At 42.1% G+C, this 21,602-nt stretch overlaps 1 protein-coding gene across 2 annotated transcripts in view; it reads left to right on the forward strand.

Moving 5' to 3' along the window:
- ZNF512B (zinc finger protein 512B) overlaps positions 1–21,602 on the forward strand; it is a 280,648-nt gene that overhangs the window by 210,692 nt on the left and 48,354 nt on the right. Inside the window, exons 7-11 of one of the 2 annotated variants that reach the window (XM_078651662.1) lie at positions 1,372–1,482; positions 3,330–3,461; positions 11,267–11,391; positions 11,594–11,686; positions 18,490–18,588. In XM_078651662.1, the coding sequence (XP_078507788.1) occupies positions 1,372–1,482; positions 3,330–3,461; positions 11,267–11,391; positions 11,594–11,686; positions 18,490–18,588 (560 nt within the window). The remainder of the gene's footprint in view (positions 1–1,371; positions 1,483–3,329; positions 3,462–11,266; positions 11,392–11,593; positions 11,687–18,489; positions 18,589–21,602) is intronic. The other variant, XM_078651663.1, reaches the window with a different exon arrangement.

Raw genomic sequence — 21,602 nt, forward strand, 5'->3', positions numbered from 1 at the left:
CATGTGAATCTATGAAAGCTTCCAAAACTGGAGAACTACAGTTACAAGCAAGTAACTTGTTTATAAATGTCTGTAGCTATAGACCACTGTGTTTTCAATTATTCTTGATGGTCAGTAAAAGCATCTGGGCTCTTAGCACTTGTGACTTCAGGCAGCCTTGTTGATTAATTCATCATGAAAAACTGTTCCAGCACAGGACCCATGAAAAATTAGTCTTGGTGATTGAGTCACCAGGGAAAGGCACTCAGCAGATGTTATTTTCAGAAACCTTCTCTCCTTTTTAGCACAGATGTATTGCTGTGCACTCCACAGAAAAGTTAAGCAATGCCTCAGTTTCCAAAGTATCAAAAAGCTTCATTCCATTTATTTGATATTGCTTCAAAAAAGTGCAAATTGGATAAAAAGAGTTTAAGGTGGGTGAATGCAACGTTTCTCCCACGTTCTGTTGGCTTTGTCTTTGAAAAACGTCTGTCAGAAATTGCTTCCACCGATATCAGGAGAATTTTCTAACAAACTGTACTTGAACCAGAAAGCAGAATAATTCCTGCTTTATTGGTCCATAAGGAGCAATACAACAAAGGGGGGCTGTATCAGGAAAGCAACAGATTAAGTCACAATCTTCTCAGGCATGCTCTTTCAATGGTAGCCACTTTTTGCAATTGTGTGCACTTACCTTGGGAAATAATATAGTGCAAGGATATTGGTCTCCAATTGAAAAATGCTCCCATATAAACATATTGGGACTCAGAAAATTATGACTAGCCTCTTAGACATTCTCTCTTTGTTGTAAGGTAGATCCATTCTCTTAGAAACAGACTAAACTTTGTTAATACCACATTAAGAAACAAGCCAAACATAAAATCTGTGGAATTGTCTCACAAGCACAATCTGTCATTGACAGCAATTCACAAACATAGAGTAGAAAATAAACATCAGAGACACCATTACTAGGATCCTCTTAGATTTTACTAATGTGATCTAAATTCAGACATTCTGGGCACTGTCTTTCACGATTCTTGGTTCCAGGGGATTGGCCTGTGTGCCGTGTTGGAAACAACAAGAATGCCCATTCTTTGCATTCATATTGCAAAGGTCTTTAAATAAGTCCCATTCATTCCGTAGTTATGGAAATTCCCTTTTATGGCATTTCACACATTTGATGTTCAAGTTTCTTTCATGACTACTAGAATAGTCCCTGTGGAATTCAAGAACACTTTTTTATACCAGACTGTTTACCAGTACTTTGGGTAATTGGACAGCCCCCAATGGAAAATATTAATCAAACACTAGGTGTTAAGCTAGATTTGAGATGTTACCTAAATTGAGCCAAGGAGAAGTAAAACACTTGTTTTGTCTCTTTTGCTGTTCCAGGCATGCAGGCTTCGATTTCAAAACAGACCGTATCAGATGGAAAGTTTCTTGCATTAGGCGGTGTTATCAGAATGCATCTTCCCGGGAAGCATAGAATGGATTCTGCTAGGGGTAAGGCAGCGGCTGCTGTGGCCGTATTAGGTAATATTCCAGTTTTGTAGAGATATTGTGTTGCTACATGGGCATCAGAACACACTTTCAGCAACCATAATGGATTCATATAAAAAGGAATTACTGATAGATCAATCTGCCAAGCGGATCAATTTTGACTTGGCCTTCTCCTTAGCCCTTCCTACCATATAGTAGTTCTGATTTGTATTTTAATCTAGCAGTCACCATATCACGGACACCTCATGATGAAGATAGGAATAGTTGTTGTAATTGTAGTTCTCAGTCCTGAAAATCATCTTGGGGCAGGTTTTCCAGCCTGCTATACTTCAGGAAAGTCTGATATTCTTAAAAACAGAACAGATATTTGTGCCAGGATCAAGGAATATTGGAATGTGCCTGTCTGGAAGCCTTTAATGGGGCGTGCCCCATTTGCTGTTCAACGAAGACATAATGGGTGTTTAAAAAAAGATTGCAAATGCTTTCTACTTTGTTTTTTTTGTAGGAATAAGGAAGTAAACTGTAAAAGTTGAAAATAGTGTTTTAGCTGTACAAATTATTAAATATCATATGTTTTCATACTTACAGCCAGTACTCTACAATCAGTCAGTGTTTTGATTACAATATGATTGTAATCTTATTATCTAATGCATGTAACACGCATTTGGTCAGTTAGTTTTGGTGTAAAAATGTAATTAAAGTCTTCTTACACTGTTGTTTTGTTACCAGAATCAACTCATCTGAAATTCTGCCATTATCCTATGTGATCAAGAAGAATACATTATCATGTTAATACTATCTGCTCCACATTCTTTTTAATTTGATTTACTAACACCCTTACTTTGTAACATTTCTCCCTGGTAGCTATTGATTCTATTTCCGTTGACCATTCTTCTCTACCTGTGGTGGCCTACTCTACTTCCACCTTTTGGCTATAAATCTTCTCGCTTCCACAGTAATTAAATCAAGCTTATAGTGTTGCTCCTCATGAGTTCATCTGTTGACTATCTCAGCATTAGCAAAAGCCCTCTTTTGTTTCCTCTTTACTTTTCCATTCATTTTAGCCTTTCAAAGGTTTCACTGTCTGTAAAATAACTTCCCCTGCTTAGGAATTAAATATCTTTACTACAGAATTGTTGCCTTCCCTGTGAACCACTGCTCCAAATACATTTAAAACGCATGTCCTGGAAATGCACCTTTTTGGTTACTTTATAAATCTGCATGAATTAAGATTTTTATACAATTATTTTCTGTGGAGTATCAAGTGCAGGTGCCACTACTGTCAAACAATCTAATGGCAGGTGTATTGTGTCTTTATGTTACAAGAAAGCAGAAATTAACCTTGCAGACCAAGTTTATTTAATTGGAGGAAATCTACTACCCACAGTTCTGCTGGGTTACTTTCCTTTTTTCTGAAAAGTGTGCTATGAGACTACTAGAAATGTGTTACATATTTTTCTTATGTATTATTATATTGACTCTCAATGCAAAATAGGTGCTCAGGAAGTGCAAGCTGACATCAAGACATCAAGGTTTGTTAATACACGAGTTCCCCTGCTGTATTTTTTTGGGGGGGAGCTATTGCTCGCTGCTATATTCTAAATACAATGATAATATCCCATGATAGCGAAGGAAAGACATAGGCCTATGATCATTGTGATAATGAAGATATTCATGGTGAAATACTTTAATTACAAGTAGGTTCAGGCTTCCCAGTTACCATGAATTTGTCATGCTGCCTTATCCCCAGTGGAGAGAGAAGATTTTCCCTGTGCCTATTGACTTTTTTTTCACGTTTAATCCTAAGGGGTTCGTTAGGATAACCACAGAGTGCTTACCTTTCCATACAGGGCTTGTAAAAGCAGAGGAAAAAGGAAAAGCTGGCAGACCCATGAAGTTTGAAGGTATTAGTCAGAGAGCAGAGATCCGGCGGAGGCCTTTGGGGCTGAGTACGAGAAGGGAAGTTGCAATATATACTCCAGGTAAGTTAACAGTGGAAGCCTTGTGCTCTCTTACTTGTAGGCATCACTTTCTCCTCCATAGAAATGGGCGTATATTGTTATGACAGACTCTAGGAACACTTCTGTGTTTAACCCTGCTATAAAACCTTCTGACATAACCAGAGTCCACTGTAATAAAAACATCAATGGTATCTCTCTCTGCATACTCGTAGATGCTGGTTTTGTGTTTGGCATACAGTGGCATAATGTTATGGCTCCTTTCTGTTTAGGTTTTTGATATTGTGTAATGGGCGACTAAAATGCATGCAGCTCTCTCCTGCCATCTTTCCCTAATTGAATGTGCGACTGCAAACACTTAATAAAATGCTCAAAGTAAAGAGAGAATGTTCTCTTGATAGATACCTACAGTGACAAAAATGGCTATGCTTTTCAGGGCCTGTCAGGGAATCCCCAGCTAGAATTCCAACATGAAAAAAAAAATTGCCACTGCCTGTTCATTTAATATGTAAGACAGCTCCCTAGAAACAATTACTACTTAGAACTGTCATTCAAATTTAGGATTATTACTTTGAAAAATGCTTAGATGTAATACGCTAAGCTAATGTAACACAAACGTATTTTCACATTTCTACAGTGCCATATAAAAATAGTAATGTTCTCTTTTGCTATTTGGTTGTGTATTTGTAAAGAAGGTGGCATATTTCCTTTTTTATGCTTCTCTTTATTCACTATTTGAGAAATTGTGGTATAAAGGCTTAAATACTCCTGCCTTATACCTTCTTAGTGTTATAGAACTCATTGGTCAATTTCAGAATCCTGATTACTTACAGGGGCTGTACTTTATCCAAAAGCATAATGCCATAAGTTTTCAAACTCAGAGGGGCATCCAAATTAAATCGGTCCAGAAAAAATGATTCAAAAGATTTTCTTGTATCTTCTTTATTTTTATTTTCCAGAAGTTCTTGATTCCGCACAAATTCGTACAATCACATCCTCAGCCAATGCATTTCGTTCAAACATCGAACTTCATCAGGACTGTAACATAGTACATGATAAATGTATTAAATATTTACACAACTATAAGCCTAAACACAAACAATTTAAAAGAGTGATTTTTATAAATACAGGCTATACCCTTCCACCAAAAAACAAGCAAATGTGTGTCATGTTTATTTCTTAAAAAGATGATGACAAGAGTTAAAAAACATAATATTACAGAGTCTTGAAAACAAAACTCAACTCTATCTTTTCAAGACTCTATCTTTGTGTAACTCTTTTGAATCATTGTTTCTGAACTGATTTAATTTGGGTACACCTCCATGTTTGAAAACTCCTGTTGATCTTCTTTACAGTGATATCTATGAGCGGCCGATGCTAGCTGGGGTGTGCACCATACTTATTTTTTAAGAACTGGGTAGAAGGTGCAAGTTTAGAATTACCTGACCTCAGGAATGTTTGCACAAAAATGTAATGTCATTGAGGGGTTCTATTAGTTCATCAGTTAACACAGTCACTAGCAGAATATTTTGAAAATGCCAGGAAAAACTAAGAAATAGGTTATTGCATCACAGAATACTTTACACATTTAGTGTAATATGTAAAAACATCTGATCTTGCCTTTGACTGCAATCCTTAATTTGTAGAAAATAGGTCAGTATAGAAAAGACGCCATCCGATGACTTCAGTAAATCAATCATTGTTGTCTTTATGTTGCTTTACAGCTATATAACAAAACACATTAGATTTATCATCATAAAAAAGTATTAATGTTTTAAGTTGGCGCTCCTGGTTCTGGTACTATCTCTCAGTTCTATGTCACCTTTGTTTTTCATCCATTGATCTGTGCATCAAACGAATATCTCCCATGCATATTTAGTAGGAAGGAAAAAGGAATGCTGACTTATCTCATATAACCTGTCAACCTTACATCATAAGATCCTTTAATTGATTTGTATGAGCTTCAGTGTGGGCAGCAGCTACCCTTTGCATTTGTCATAAAGAATGAAAATGCGGTGTGCCTTTTCCTTCTCTTGTAGAGGCAAGTCCCATTTCCTTGCTTACCATGTATTCCCCTGCTTAACGCACATTGCATAACAGTGTTTATCTGTGTAGGTAGGTGAATGACCAGCAATGAATTACAGGACCTTTCCTTTGCTTTGATTACGGCAACCTCCTGGTTTTCAAAAGTATAGTAAATTTGTTTATCTGATTGAGAATTCTAGCCACAGATTCCTTATAATAGAATATTCCCCAGGCGTCAGATTGGATCTGGAAAATCTTGATCTCTGCCCATGCGCACCAGTATGTGGTGCTGGTTAGCTCTGCGTGGCCATTGGCTGCACTGGATGTGATGTGTGAGGTTCCTATATGAGTGGCACCCCAACGCGCTGGCTTCAGTTATTTTATTTCTGCGCCATTTGCACGGATCTTCAAGAGCCACCTCAGTCAGTTTTTGACTACTTTTTAAAAACTTTTTCTTGATCCTTTTTTAGCTGTAGCTAGAAACCTGTAGGTTTTGAACCCTGTGGAGCCTGTCACAGGCAGATGTCTGTGACAGACCCCCCACTTGCCGTGGTTATGGTGACTGGAGCAGGGCCATGAGTCCAAGACCTGCCAAAACTGACATGAAATGAACCCCAAGGCAGTCCAGGAGTGGGACTTGCAGCTTCTGGTTGCTCGACATTGGACGACTCTGCACCTCTCTGGTTCCCGTTCGCATGAAATGTCTTGCACACCCTCCTGACGGTAATTGTCGAAGTCTAAATCTTCGTAGGGGAAGAAGATGGGCAACGATTCAAAGCATTATTTGAATTCATCGTGAAGGTCCAAGTCATCGTAAGCGACACAGGAACAACCCCAAAAGTCTAGACCCTGCACCCACATTGCCCCTGAACAGCTTGAGTCCGCTCTGTGCCTCCCAGAAGTTCTCGGAGCCAGCGTGACTCCCGCCCAACTGAAAGAATTCTATGAAGGTATGCACCCCATATTTGGTCAAGCCAAACCCTCTGGAGCACCTTAGGGCCCCATGGGATTGAAAAGGTGCCCCAACTGGATTCCCGTAGGCAGGTTCGCCCTTCGTGCGAGTTAAACCCTGTGGATCCAGACCGCCTCCGGTCACGAATCCATGACCTTCACCGGAGTCTGTTCCAGTGGCGCTGTTTCCAGCCGCTAACCCCATCATTAGTCCCAACACCGACATGGAACCGGATCAGCATCATCTGACGTTGCCTCCAGCACTGACCAGACCAAGACCCTCTGGAACAGAGACAGTGGCTCACTTTTTTGATGGCCCTCGTGAAAAATACGATTGGGGCCGATCTCAGGATCCTTATGGTTTCCTGACCCCCTCAAGGAGCCCTTGGATGAGGATAACTAGTATGAGGAACTGCATGATGCCAGTGGTGTGGACATCTTACCATATACTGGCCTAATCTGTCCTCCTAGTGTGGCTGCAGAGTAAGGCGCTTCATTTGCCATGGTGGTGTGGAGGAAGGCCGAGGTTCTAGACCGTATGCTGCCCTTTATGGCAGTCAAGATCAATTTCTTGACAGAGGTGCTTCACCCAGGGAAGCCCCAACGGAACCTCCTCTTCTCTTTAATAAAGCTCTCACTGACATCTTTCTTTGGGCCTGTGCCAATCCCTGCACAGGTGCTCCTGTGCACAGGACAGTCGTCCGCTGCCACCGCCCCACTCCTGGAGTTCTAGCTTTCCTCACCCAGCACCCCATCCTGGAGAGCCTGGTCACCCAGGCCTCCACCTCCATGGTTAACCCTGGCACATTCGCTTCCACACCTCCGGATAGGGAATCCAAGAAGCTGAACACCTTTGTCAAGAGGATGTTCTCTTCCACCAGCCTTGCACTGCGGTCTGTGAACACTGCGTGCCTCTTGGGCTGGCACACGCATTCAGTATGGGACTTGCAAGTGCAGCCCATGGGCTTGGAGGAGGCTGAGCAATCCTGACCCAGGCTTATGTCGATGACAGGAATGCAGCCAAGTTTACAATACGCGGACTGTCCACAATAGACTCACTAGGTACAGCAATTGCTTCATCGGTGGCACTTCGTCGCCACGCCTGGCTTAGGTCAGCTGGCTACTCGGAGATGTCCATGCATCCCTTATGGTGATGCACTTCAATGTCACTTGCCTGTTTGGCGATAAGGCAAATACAACACTTAAATACTTCAAAGACAGTAGGGCCACCGCCAGGTCATTTTGGCTCATCAACCTCATTCTTCCTTCCACTCATTCTGTGGCAACAGTAGGGGCCGCCAGCCACAGCTATTTTTACCCAGCCACCATGGCCAGCAGGATCTCCAGGCCTTTTGCGGCTGCAACCATGGCGCTTACAAGCCTTGTGGCACCCAATGTCAGATATTCCACCTGTCCACCACTGCCCCGGTGGCCGCATCCTCCATACCCCCTTAAAATGCTCTCCCAACATCAGAAGCAGCCGCTTGGCAGCAGAATCAGGCAGCCATAACCTCGGAGAAATGGGTGCTCCAAATTGTTCAGTGGGGTTACACCCTTCCATTCAAAGAAAGCTCACCACCCCTTCCACCGTCCTCAAATCGGCTGATTGAGGACCATCTCTCCCTTCTGCATCCGGAAGTGCAGGCTCTTTTGGCCAAAGGATCCTTCAAGAGGGTGCTGACATCAGAAGTAGGTTGTGGTTGCTATCCCGCTATTATCTGGTGCCGAAGAAGGATGAAGACCTCCACCCTATGTTTGACATGCGCACTCTCACTCCTGATAAAGGGAGAAACTGAAAATGCTCATGTTGGCTTAGGTCCTGTCTGCCCTCAATCCTGGAGACTGGATAGTAGCGTTGGACTTGCAGGATGCGTACACCCCTGTTCTGCCAACCCATAGGCATTATGTTCAGTTCACGTTGAGCCGATAGCATTTTCAGTTCATTGACCTGCCCTTTGGCCTTACTACCACCCCTTAGGTGTTCATGAAAGTGATAGTGGTGATTACAGCTTACCTGTGACAGTCAGGGGTTCCAATCTTCCCTTTCCTTGACAACCAGTTGTTGAAGGAGGACTCACCCCAGGCAGTCGCAACCTACCTGCAAATTACAGCAAACTTTCTACATTCGCTGGGATTCGCCATAAATGTGCTGAAGTCACACCTGACTCCATCGCAGATGCTTCCTTTCATCAGAGCCATTCTGGACACACTGCATTTCCATGCCTATCCTCTAGAGCAGCGAGCCCAGGATGATTCCAATGTTTCAGCCTTTATCCTGGATTTCGGCGAGTCTGACTCTGAGGTTGTTGGGTCTTCTGGCCTCCTTCATTCTGCTAGTAAAGCATGCCTGCTAGCATATACAGTCTCTGCAGTAGGACCTTAAGGCCCAGTGGGCGCAGCATCAAAGGAACCTCTATAACCTGGTACATCAAGGGAAGGCTAGTTCAGGTGTTCACGGACAACACCACCACCATGTGGTACTGCAACAAACAGGAGGCCCTGCACCTCTGACATGGCTGGAGCCCCAGAACATTTTCCTGTTCGTCCAGCACTTGGTGGAATCGTTAAGGGCAGACAAACTCAGCCGTCAATGCCTTGTAGATCAAGAATGGCGCCTTTACCTGCAGGTGGTGTAAGGCCTCTTTCACAACTGAGGAGAACCTTGGAGCACTGCAGTGTGTTGGAGATTCCAAAGCTGCTCTTGCTCGGAGATGCAGTTTGTCTCTAGTGGTGCTCTGGGCTCCTGTACGCTTTCCCATTGATATCATTTCTGCCCCAAGTTCAGAAGAACAGCATGGACCATGCCCAAGTCATCCTAGTGGATCTGTACCTGACATGGAGGGTATGGTATCCCGAACTCCTGAGCATGAACATCAGTCCTCCTTTTAGGCTGCCCCTTCTAAAGGATCTCCTGTCACAGCAACAGGGCAGAGTTTTGCACCCGAACCTGCGCACTCTCTGCCTTCATACGTGGATATTGAACGCCGGCAATTGAAAGTCTTTGATCTCCCTCCTGAAGTCTGTGAGGTCACTCTGGCATCCATCACCTAAGACTTTGTATGCCTGCATTTGGGACAGGTATGTGGCCTGGTGCACAGCAAAACATGTTGACCCTCTTGCTGCACTCTTGTATGAATTGTTACTTTTTGTTCTATCATTTGTCCAGAAAGGCTTTGCCCTGAGCATTTTTAAGGGGTATCAGTTGGCCATCTCAGCTTTTTTGCAGTTGCTGGATCAGCCCTCCTTGTTCAAGTCACCTGTTAGGATACGTTTCCTAAAAGTTCTTCAATATATGTTTTCCACAAAACCTTTCATTTTGCCCCAATGGTAGCTTAATTTGGTTATAATCTTCTTAACATGTTCACCCTTTGAACCCATACATAACTGCCCTCTGAGACTTCTGACTATCACAACAGTCTTCTTGGTAGCCATCATATCAGCCAGGAGGCTTGGCGAACAACAGCCTCTTTCTGTCCAACCTCCTTACACCAATTTCTTCCCAGACAAACTGGTTCTCCGTACCCGGGCCTCTTTCCTGCCAAAAGTGGTGATGCCTTCTCACATTGGCCAGAGCAACACGCTGCTGACTTTCTTTCCCTCCAAAGAAGAAGAGAGACTCCATCATTTGTACCCGAAAACAACATTGTTGTTCTACATTGGTCACACCAGAGAACACTGGGTCGAAGATCAGCTCTTTATTAGGTTCACCAGAGCGAAAAAGGGGAAAGTCGTGTAGAAATGGACCAGCTTCAGATGGATTGTACTCTGCACTCAGATCTGCTTCACTGTGGCCAAGAAGCAATGCCCTGAGGGCTCATTCCACCAGAGTCAAGGCTGTGACACACTTTATTATCTCATGGAATCCCCATCCTGGACACCTGTCAGGCTGCTACATGGACATCCTTGCGCATGTTTACAAAACACTACTGCCTTCACAGTCCAGTCCGGCGTGATAGGCACTTTGCTCTTTCGGTCCTCCAGGACTTTTCTGTCCGAGCCAATACACAGACTCACAGACCCACCTCTGAGGAGGTATTGCTTTGGTATCTATTTTAATGTAAGGAATCAGCGTCTCGTAGTCTCTATTAGATGAACAAGTTATTTACCTTAAGTAACTCCTTATCTGGTAAAGAATCTATCTAGCTGTGCATTCCTTACCGACCCTCTCATCCTCCCTGATCTGCGAACCGGTTTTTCTACCTAAACTGGTCCTTAGTTTCTCCACACTGATTGTTCAGCCTTCTGTTATGGCTCTGTGTTTCTGGTGCAGAAATAGTCCAGAAAAGAAACAGATGTCAAAGTGCAAAGGTGGAACCTATAATAGGCACTGCTCACCTCACAACCGGTGCGGACAACGCCAATGCGAAGCCGATCAGCACCACTTACCAAAGTGCAGGAGTACTTCCCAAGATTTTCCGGATCCAGTCTGATGCCTGGCGAATATTCTAATGTAAGGAGTCAGTGGCTAGATAGAGTCTCTATCAGAAAAGGCATTACCAAAGATACTTGATTTGTTTGTCTATATACATAGGCGTACATACATGTATGAGTTTGAACTTAAGGAACACGAGGGAGCCAGGTTAAGAACCCACAAACACAAGAACTGCAATAAAACAACAGATGCAAAGAAGTATCTGTATCTTGCACTTGCACGTTTGACTATAGATTTTCTTTCACTGTATGTCTTTGGGGATGTTAGCACTGTTGACATGATGGCTGTCTACCAGCATCAAACTATTGTGATAATTAAAAGCGTAAACAATGACTCCTAATGCTGATTTAGATAGTGCTGTATTTATTAGGGTGCCTTTGCCTTGTTTTGATGGTCCTTGCTCCTATTTCCCTTGTACTAGGTAGCGTTGAGGACAAATGGCAGAGGGAGATTGCAGAGAAAGGGGAGGTACTCTGCTCCAATTGCAAGTGTGTGACCAGGAAAACCATTCTTGGACTTCGGAAGCACATGGATGTTTGTCAAAAAGTAGGCACACTAGATTTGGCAAAGTAATGCACTTGTGTTCTAGCAGGAGATTGGCTGTGTATGTCTGGGTAGACTGCATAGCTGCTGTAGTCTTGACTTGGGTTTGTGCATATGGAATGTGAGATTGTTTTGCATGGTTTGTTCACTTTATACCTCAGCCATTAAAGTTCTTAAAATAATATATTTGTTCTAAATTCTCTAGCTGCAGGACGCTTTGAAGTGCCAACACTGCAGGAAGCAGTTTAAGTCGAAGGCAGGACTGAGCTACCATACTATGGCCGAACACATCAACAAGGTGAGGAAAATCGAGGTTCACAATGTCATGCAAGGAAGTGCCTTGCCAGGCTCTGGAATCAAAGGGGAAATGAGTGGTAGATAATATGTCCTGGCACCTTGTAAAATGTGTAGTGTTAGCGCCCACATTCTTTGTCCCAGCTAAATAAATCCTCCAATATTGGGTCTTTCATAGATTTCATCCCCATCATCAAGCTGGGAGCCCCTCTGTGGACATAGTGAGCAGTACAGCGTTAAACATACATAGAAGGGTGTTAACGTCATCACAACAGTAGTTTATTCACATCATTATAAAATATCCAAAACTCAGCTAATCAAAGCAAAGCACAGTCTTCACATCTCCTTACTCAGGCCATCATTGTTCAGATTTCTACTGCACAGTGTGTGTGTGAAGGGAGTCCCCTTGAGCTCTGCTCAGTCAGTCACTTAAGTTGGTTTATTCATATTTCTCTCTGCATTTCTGAGGAAATTGGCACAGCCTCGTCAGGTTGGTTACTTGGGCTAAATAGATCAGGCATGTCTGAATCTTCCATTAAAGAACTTTGTAGACCATGTGGAACTTGTGGTAAAAGGATGCTACACTCTGAAGACCCCCCCCCCCCAAGAAATGAATGTATTAACTTCATCGAGGCCATAAGGCAAGGGATTGTAAGATAAGTCGAAAGGTTTCTACAAAAACTCTCAAAGATAGAGTGGCAAGTCTTTTACTGTGGCTTCAAACTATGAAATTAGAATATGTACAGACTTGTGAGAAAGAAGGTAAAGACTCCTTCTGATAAACAGGGAAATCACACACAAAGGCGCACTCACGCTGAACGTTCTTCCAGGGTGATATCTGAGGTAAAACATTGCGCCTCAGAAGAGCCACCAAAAAAGACTTTAAAGAATCCACAATGGAGGATAGGTATAATTCACATCAAAACACCATAAAAAATGCTCACAAGCCTTCTGAACCAGCCACTTCTAAGAAGAGGAAAATGATAATGAAGTTGTCAAATAAACTCTCTTCATCTTCTTTCCTTCCTCCTGATGCAACTGTGCCTTTCTAAATTGCTGTTACATAAGTGATGCATTTGGTTCAATATAACACTGGCAAGAGTGCAGTACAGTGTATATATTAGGCTCTGTTTTACAACAAAATCAATAAAGAAAGAAAAATGAAACTCTCTTTATCTTGGCTGTCGATGAAAACGTTACCAGCTTCATCGTAGTTTAAACCATTGACTTCAGTGCCCAGGACACCATCATCAACAATGACACTGTCAACGAAAACACTGATCTCGACACCCACATCAGCAGAAATGATGACGACCCAGTTAACAAGAACACAGTCGATGACCACTTCAGATACAAACCCGTCCACAATATTTCACAAGGCCATGTCATCTTCTGCACTGATGACAACAACATTTTCAGTGAGAATGGATATATTCACAACGCCCAAAAAAAACAAGACTAACCCTGATTTTCAATAAGGCTATTTCAGTGACAATAATGCCAAAACACACCTCGGCCAGTGAGGTTTTGCCATTTCCACCGCAGCATCATCTCGACACAGGAGTCTCAGAGGAAGAAGGGCCTTTCTGACTGGTATGCAGTTAAAAGTAAAATACCAGGACCCAGAAGACGAAGAAGTATACGGGGAGCAGGTATTTTCCACAAATCAGAGCTACATAGAGAACCCGGACATTAGAGGCTAACCAGTCTTTTTACCTTCATCATGATAATGATGAGGGATGGCAATACGGATTGGACACATATGAAGAAACAATGTGGGAGGAGATGATGCAGGTGCCCTTACCCTTGTTCAAGGACCTGTGTCATATGCTTACTTATTACTGTAAGGGCTTCCCAGATCCATCTCCTCCTAATCCTAAAAGACAGCCATTGAAACCTACAACTCCGTTGGGTTCCAGACCACAAATGAGACCAACAACACCCTTCACGCTGGTGCATTTACCACAGAGATGAGGTCCAGTAACTCCTTTGGCACCTCAACCCATTCTGCTACCCTCTCGAGATACAAATAAAGATCAGGGGGAAGGGCAGTTACTTAATACTCCTCAGTACTCTGCCCCAGAATGAAACGACTACATTGGGGTGTTGGAGCTAAATTAAACCCAATTGGAAACTGTATTTCATTGTTGGGACAAAACAAAACTGAGCTGTTTGCTGCCAACCAAAATGGAAATGCCAGTACTTTGCCAGCAGGCACTCCCGCCAGGGTCGTGGAGGGGGATGCATTTTTTATGAATATGTCAGAGACCTGTGCATAAGCACTTCCTCTAATTTCTTTAATTCTCAAAGTGTTACAGAAAATGAGAAGGGAACCATGTCCTCTCATTCTAATAGCACCATTGTGCCCAAAGCAGTACTGGTTCACCATCTTTCTTCTCTCGGAAAAGCCTTAAATACTGTTGAGCCACTCCAGACCTTGCAGCCTTGATGCAATGAGCAGATTCTCCATCCAGATTAATGCTTTCTCAATTTTTCAGTTTGAAACCTGGAGACAATCAATTTCAACTACCAGACATTCCAGAGGACTATAAAGAAATCTTGTCCAGAGGGATTTCTACTCATAAAACGTACACAATAATATTGAAACGTTTTTGTATCTGGTGTACTGAGCATTATTTGTATCGTATATATCTCTTAACTTCCTCAACCAACATTACCATATTCTAGCATTTAACAAGGTACGTCTGAGTTACAGTCAGGGTTAATCTGGCTGTCATTTTATGTATGGAAAGTACACAGAGCTAACCTTCCCTTTGACCTTTAAAGACTTGTTCAAGAGTTCCTTAGGAGTCTCTTTAGAGTCTTCCCACTAATAATACATTCGCCACCTCTATGGCAGCTAAATGTAGCGCTATCTTAGCTAATGAATATCCTTTTGTGCCAATACATAGGGCTCAACTAAATATTCTCTCCTGGAAGTAGTACTTTTAGCCCTAACACCAGCTAGAAGAGTCAGTGAAATTCAAGCCTTTACAATCAAATAACCATTCCTCCAGTTCAGAGAGGACATAGTCATCATAGGGACAAACCTGCATTTTATACCTAAAGTACCATCTGTTTTTCCTCTCAATGAGCCAGTGATTTTCAAAACATATTTTCATACCCCAAGTTCTGTGGCAGAAAGAGCATTTCATACTTTGATGTTAAAAGATGTTTGAAATTTTTATTTTGACACAATCAAGCAATTAGGAAGCCTGGACAACCACTTGTGGCGCAATGTCACCCACAAAAAGAACCGTCCTTTGCCGAAACAAAGTATAGCTCACAGGTTGTCTTCAGCTATAGAATTGTGTCATAAAGAAGAAGGTCATTCTGGTCAAGAGAAAATGAAAGTCTATTTAAAAAAACATGTCTACATCTACAGCCCATTTCTCCTGTGAGTACATTGTATGTATAGTAGTAGTAGTAGTAGTAGTAGAAAGCTTTATTCGATTTTAAAAACAAGATAAAATCATAAAATCATTAATCATGATATACAGTTTCATACACAATCATAAAAATACAATAAAAATAGTATTAAACATTATATTACATTAACAGAGTAAAGTCTTTCATAACTACAGTTGTTGGATAAAAAATGTTTTGATTCCGCCGAATACTTGTGTAATACCAGACATAATTGCTACAGACGATTCTGTTTTCAGCCATAGAAATTAGTAAAACACTGGAACTACAGTTGATCATGTTTGCGACGAATTTTCAAGCAGTTTTTAAGAAACATAGCTATGCATTTCGCATTTGATACAGATTCTAGATGTTGTAACACCATAAGGGCAGGGCGGCATCTTCGCAAACCCTGGGATAGCAATATTGGAATAATCCAACGCTTGCGAGGTGATTCATAAAATTTACAGAACAGAAATACATGAATAGTGGACTGTTCAGAAATACCATCACAAGGACACTGGGTAATTGACGTGGACCAATCTTGTCTCTTTGGAAATGTAACCAAACGGAAAAACATATTGAGCCTAAACCGTGTCAACAAATATTTTTCATAGCTGGTCAGACAAAAGGTGAGATACGGTTGAATGCCCTGAGTACATTGAATAGTTAAATTTTGTCGGTTTGAAACTTTATTAATTTCTTGGGTTATGCGTAGTTCCCTTAAATGTGACAAACATAACATTCTCAAGGTCTTTCTTGTAATAGTAGATAAAATAACAGGTTCTTTAAAATATATAGAAAGATCCAAGTCCTTAAGAAAGTTGTGTACAAAGGACAGCCACGGAATATCTGACCAATTGTCTAGGCCCAAACAGTCTGAGATTAGCGCACGTGTTAGACTACACTGCTCCGTTGACCAAATACGGTGCCATAGTAATATTGGCTGAATTTTAATATGGTCAGCAATGTAATCCATGCCCAATTCGACATGGCAAGCAAACGTTGGAGAGCACTGTGGGACGGCCAACAAGAAACGAATACAATTGTTCTCTACCCTCTGTAAGATGTCCACGGGTACGTATCCCGACACCCCAGCACCGTAAAGAGCTACGCTATGACACTTTGCATAGTATATTTGCATAAGTTCTTTTGGGGGAGGCTTCCCTATTTTACATGCAAAAGCAATAAGGGCAGAAGTAGCTCTTAAAAATAAGAGATGCCTACTAACAATGGCCGGTTTCCAAGAAGAAGTGTTATCAAATAAAATACCTAAATATGGGTATGTCTTGGTGCAGTCCAACTTGGCTTCTTCAATAAGTATCGATTTTGCTTGGCTGTCTTTTTACCAAAATGCATAGCAAAGGTTTTTTTAATATTGACCATTAGGTCCAGTGAAGCCGTAAATTTGCAATAGGAGTTTAACTGGATCTGAAGTTATAATGGGGTTCGCGCCATGATCACCGCGTCGTCCGTGTAAAGTAAAGCAGGAATGGGACGACGGGCGATTGCTGGTAGGTCCTGACTCCCCTCTAGCATGGCCTTCTCGAGACCGTTCGTGTAAAGGTTAAATAAAAAGGGAGCCAGGACGCACCCCTGTCTAACTCCCTTGGTGACTGCAAAAGGGGGAGTAAGCTCACCGTTCACCCCAAATCTCACCCTGGCCGATGCTTCCGAATACAGCTCGCGTAGGAAGGATATTATCGGTGGGTCTACGCCCAGTTCTGTTAAGATTGACCACAGCCTTGAATGTGAAACACAGTCAAAAGCTGCGGTCAAATCCACATAGACCAAGTGAAGATTACCTTCCTTAGCCTGGGCATATTTCCAATAAGAAGGGAGAAATTCAGCGCCTGCTCCACAGTGCCCAGGCCCTCCCGGAAGCCGTATTGCAGGTCTGTCATGATGTTGTTATCCTCAGACCAGGCCCGCAATCTATCTAGGATCAAGCGACCAGCGACTTTACCAAGAGAATCCAGGAGGGAAATGGGCCTGTAGCATGCGGGATTGTTGCGGTCACCCCTCTTGAAAATGGGCAGCAGGGTAGAGGTTGACCAAGATTTTACAAGACCCTCTTTTAGAGCTGCTTCAATTACGCTGGTCAGTACTGGCGACCAGAGCTCCTGAGTATGGGTGTAGATATCCAAGGGTACGCCGTCCGGCCCGGGGGCTTTGCCAGATTGCGAGGATGACAGGGCATTAATTACTTCATCGTGACTGAAAGATAGTTCAATAGGAGAAGGTGATGTGTATGTAATAACTCCCTCCCCGCTTTCATTTGAGTTAACACCTTCAGCTAAGAATATTTTTGAGAAGTGAGAGACCCATCCCTCTGCTGTAATTGCTACCTCAATACTGGGGCCAGAGTTCACATCATTCAGGAAGGGTGAATTGACCACTTTCCAGAACATTAAACTATCCTTTCTATTACAGCTCTCGTGGAGCTTCACCCACAACTCTTTTTTGTGTGTATATATGCATGGCAGCGACATGAAAAAACAGGCAACATTACTGTATAGATTCAACAGTGCAAAGATCTGTAGCAATAGGGCAAGTGGTTTTGTGTCATCTAATTCAATACAGTAGGCTTGTTTAGCTTTTGTTACCCTCCAATCAGTGTATAATGCTGAGTTTGAATTAATACTTGCTATTCTGATTCAATTATGTGAATCTATGAATGATCCAATATATTAAAAAACAGATTCTTACCTGTAATTCAAGTTCTCCAGTATTGGTATCTTTCTTACTTTCACAGTGTCCTTCCCTCTACCCCAACTCAGGCTCACCTATATACAATAATTAGTTTAACATTTGAGTTTCCAAATCGGAACTATGGTGGCCTGGGTGGCAAGAGATGAAGTCTTTGCGTTGTTCTGATTAGCTGGGTTTTGGATCTTTAATAATGATGTGAATGCTGCTGTTTTAATTGTGTTAAAGCCTTTCTCTATATGTTAGCATTGTAATACTTAAAATGGTCACAATGAGTCTCCCAGGTCAGTAGTGGGGATGAATGAAGGGCGTTAATCTTTTGGGTAAATCATCTCTTCAAATCAAGGCCACAGGCAGAATAATGCAAAACCAGCTATTCTGCTGCTTGTCAGATGTGTTGGACTAATGCATAGAATTCCTGCCTCATAAGAAATGAGCCAAGGTAATTTGTCTTCTTGTGATTGCCCTGGCCCTTCCTTCTCTAATCTGGTTACACTGCTTTATATTCACTGTACTGGATGCTGTTCACTCAACAAGGACGAGTAGCTGGTTCATAAGGAGTCTCTCACCGTCCTTGTCACGTAGTAGCGTACCCACATTCTTTAGCAAGTTAACGTTCAATGGGCGGTGCAGTCGTTGAGCATTTCACATTTAGCACATCTTTAATTAATTTTCTTTCCTTTCTATTAAAAGCCAGATGTCATGCATGCTGAGGGTCTCAGTGAAAATGAAGAGCGGGAAAGACTAAGGAAAGTCCTAAAGCAATTGGGAAAACTGAAATGTCCTATTGAGGTATGTATGATTTTTCACCACTGGAGTCTTAGGAGTGTTCTGCAGAAATGTTTTAATGGCAGGAGCTGTGAGGTAAATTCATTTTTGGGAATCAAGAGGGTGTGCTGATGAAGTCCTTTTAAACGTTGAATGTGGATTTCCCAATGGTCCATGAAATAATGAATGGCGTCATATTTCCCAAATGTTTTTGAAGCCCTACCGATCTTAGATGATCTCAGTGCCCCTTAAAAAGAACCTTGCTATCTAAAATAGTTTAGATACTATGAACACTTGTTATACTTTTTTTATAATGTTTTAAAATGTGGGTGTTCTGTATGGCATGCCCAAAATCCAACTTTCGTATTACCTCAAACAGCCCACCCCATCTCACCTTTAGATTGTCTTGTCGATTTTAAAGAAAATCTGAAGTAGAGCCAACCAACATTTAAAAACATCTAAGGATGAAAATTCAGAGTCTGATAAGGAACTGGGCAATTTAGTTTGGGAAGAGAAAAACACTGAGTAAAATGCACATCATTTTTAAATTGTGAAGGGTTCAGGCAGAAATGTGCATCCTGTGGCTTGAGAAATACTCTCCAAGTTGTATGCAGGTTATGGAAAGTGTTTCTTTAGACCTAGAAGCCCAGCGTGGTAACTTGAACTTATTAAGGTCTTAGTACTGCTGCATGTGCACACCATAGAGGGTTTCTTAACCACTTGGATGCTAAGCTTCCTGCTGAATTTCAATGTAATTTCCATTGAAATGAATGGGCACTCCATGACGAGCTGAGCTCGTCATGAGCGTCCAAGGCATTGCTGATCAGCAAACTAAACCCATGAAAAATGTACTGTAGCTTCTTGCCTTTCATCCAGGGTTGAGAGCTGGAAAGAGGTTGATATGGGATGATGCAAAATAGTTAAAGAGAGGGCGATTGATTCAGATAGACACATCAATTGAAAATAAAATGTTGCTATATACCGTGTGGCATTGTGAAAAAACTCCAGATAAAATTTCACATATTCGCCTTCAAGGCAAAAGGCAAAAAAACAACACAATTCCAATGAGAGTCCAGTTTGTCTAACACCTTGCAGCACAAATACACTGCAGATTCCCTACCCATGCTACTGGCAGTTAAAATAGAACTTGGATAACCCTGAGTACAAAACACTCCACAACTCAGTCACCCTTAGGCCTTAAAGCCATAGACATGTCTTGTGTGCTTGAGATATAGAGTAGGTGCTGATATGTTTCGTGCTGCATATACACAGCAGAAAACACTTTTAGTACCTCAAAGATTCTATCTTGGGTTCTTCATAATTCATAACCTTTAAAATAATCCTTGTGGACAAGATGATTCCATAAAACACTTCAATAGTTATACTTCAAAATAATGTTTATTTACTTTGTAACTATATGTTCTTGGCTTGTGTAGCTGTAGATACAAATGCTCTGCATACTGCCTTTTAGTGTTGGGTTCTGACATGTGTAACTTGTTTTTAGGTCTCGCCTTACATTGCAGCGCGCATGCGCTGCTCGCTTGGCAAGACATATTTTAACGAGGCGATTTTAGAAGGGGACTTGAAGCCCCGCTTCTCTTTTTCATTGGCTGGCGCCACCAGTTATTCTAAACGGTGGCCTGCCATTGGAAATTAGCTTTTTTTGGTGCCGCCCTTTCCTCTTTTCGTCCGGCCGATTCGGACAGGATCTTCTACTTTGCAGCTGTTGCTAAGCAATTTCTTATCTTTACGGGGGGGCATCTTTTTCTGATTAGTAGTATCAGGTTACTTGTCGTGGTTTTGTTTCACGTCCAAGTCTGCGCATGCAGGGGCCATCTGTTTTTTCGCTTACGTGTAATGCTTGTCTTAAATCTCTCATGTTCTTAATTTGCCACATTTCACGAGACAGTCTGTCCCGGGCCTTCCTGGCTCATGCCACTCCGACCTGCAGAAGCTGACAGGATTTTCAGACCCGTGGAAACAATGCCACTGCAGCCCCAGTGCGCGCACTGCTGGCGCTTTGCAAGCGAGGGCGGCTGAGAGGGAGGCTCATCCAGAGAAAAGACAGGCTTTGTCAGCTGAGCCTCGGGGATCCCGCTGACCAGGCGCTATCTTCTTTCCAGCTCTATATTGGCAGATGGGGAAATTTTTCTTCCTTCCTTTCAGTCATGTTGTACGCCAGCCACACTGCTGTACAACATGGCTAAATAATATTGACAAAACCAATATATTGTGTATAGTCGAGAACAATTGTATTTCTTGATTCTTGTTTATTAATTACCATCTCTCCTATTTAAGCGATTTAGTTCCTGTGCTAGGAAAGTGAATCCCATACGTCACTTTCAGCCATACGTCCCATTTCACAATACTGCATGCTGCACATGTTTAACAATCATTTGCTTAGAAGCCACCATCACACTTTCGCTGTGCGTAGGCAAAACAACAATCACCCCGCAGTCTCATGCAAACACCTCTTGTGTTCCAGGAGACGCTGTCTGTTACAAAAATCTTCCTCTACAGACAGAGCCATCCAAACCGAACATATTCCACCAATAGACCCGCCTATGTCCCGAAGCGTGGCGCCTACACGTTTAGCTTCCAATGTCTGTAATCTGTCTCTCACAATTCCCGACATCTTCTGCTTAATGCACTGTACCTAACAAAAATTGAAATAAATTTAGGAGATTGTCAGAGGTTAATTATTAGAAAAATGCAGGCTGCGCGATGAACGGCCTAAAATTAAAACACAAGGGAGGGCGTGCGTTTATTACTCCGTAAAAAGTAAAAGCTTGAGTACGGAGTTTCTGATTATTTGTCCATGATTCAACAGGGGGTTTTTTTTCTGAAGCTTGACGTGTTATTTTGTTGTCCTTTGTGAATACAGTAATAATGTTCATCTATGATTTTTCTGAGGTCAACACGCGGGCTCAGGTTGCCAATGACCTTTCAATTAGAGTTTCTGTTTACATTACATGCAGGTTTTGATTAGAGCCCAGGAAAGGTTGTCCACTTGACAAATGTTATAAGTAGGGTTGCAC

Source organism: Lissotriton helveticus, chromosome 7 (genome assembly GCF_964261635.1).
Source record: "Lissotriton helveticus chromosome 7, aLisHel1.1, whole genome shotgun sequence".
In the NCBI taxonomy this organism is placed as follows: Eukaryota; Metazoa; Chordata; class Amphibia; order Caudata; family Salamandridae; genus Lissotriton; species Lissotriton helveticus.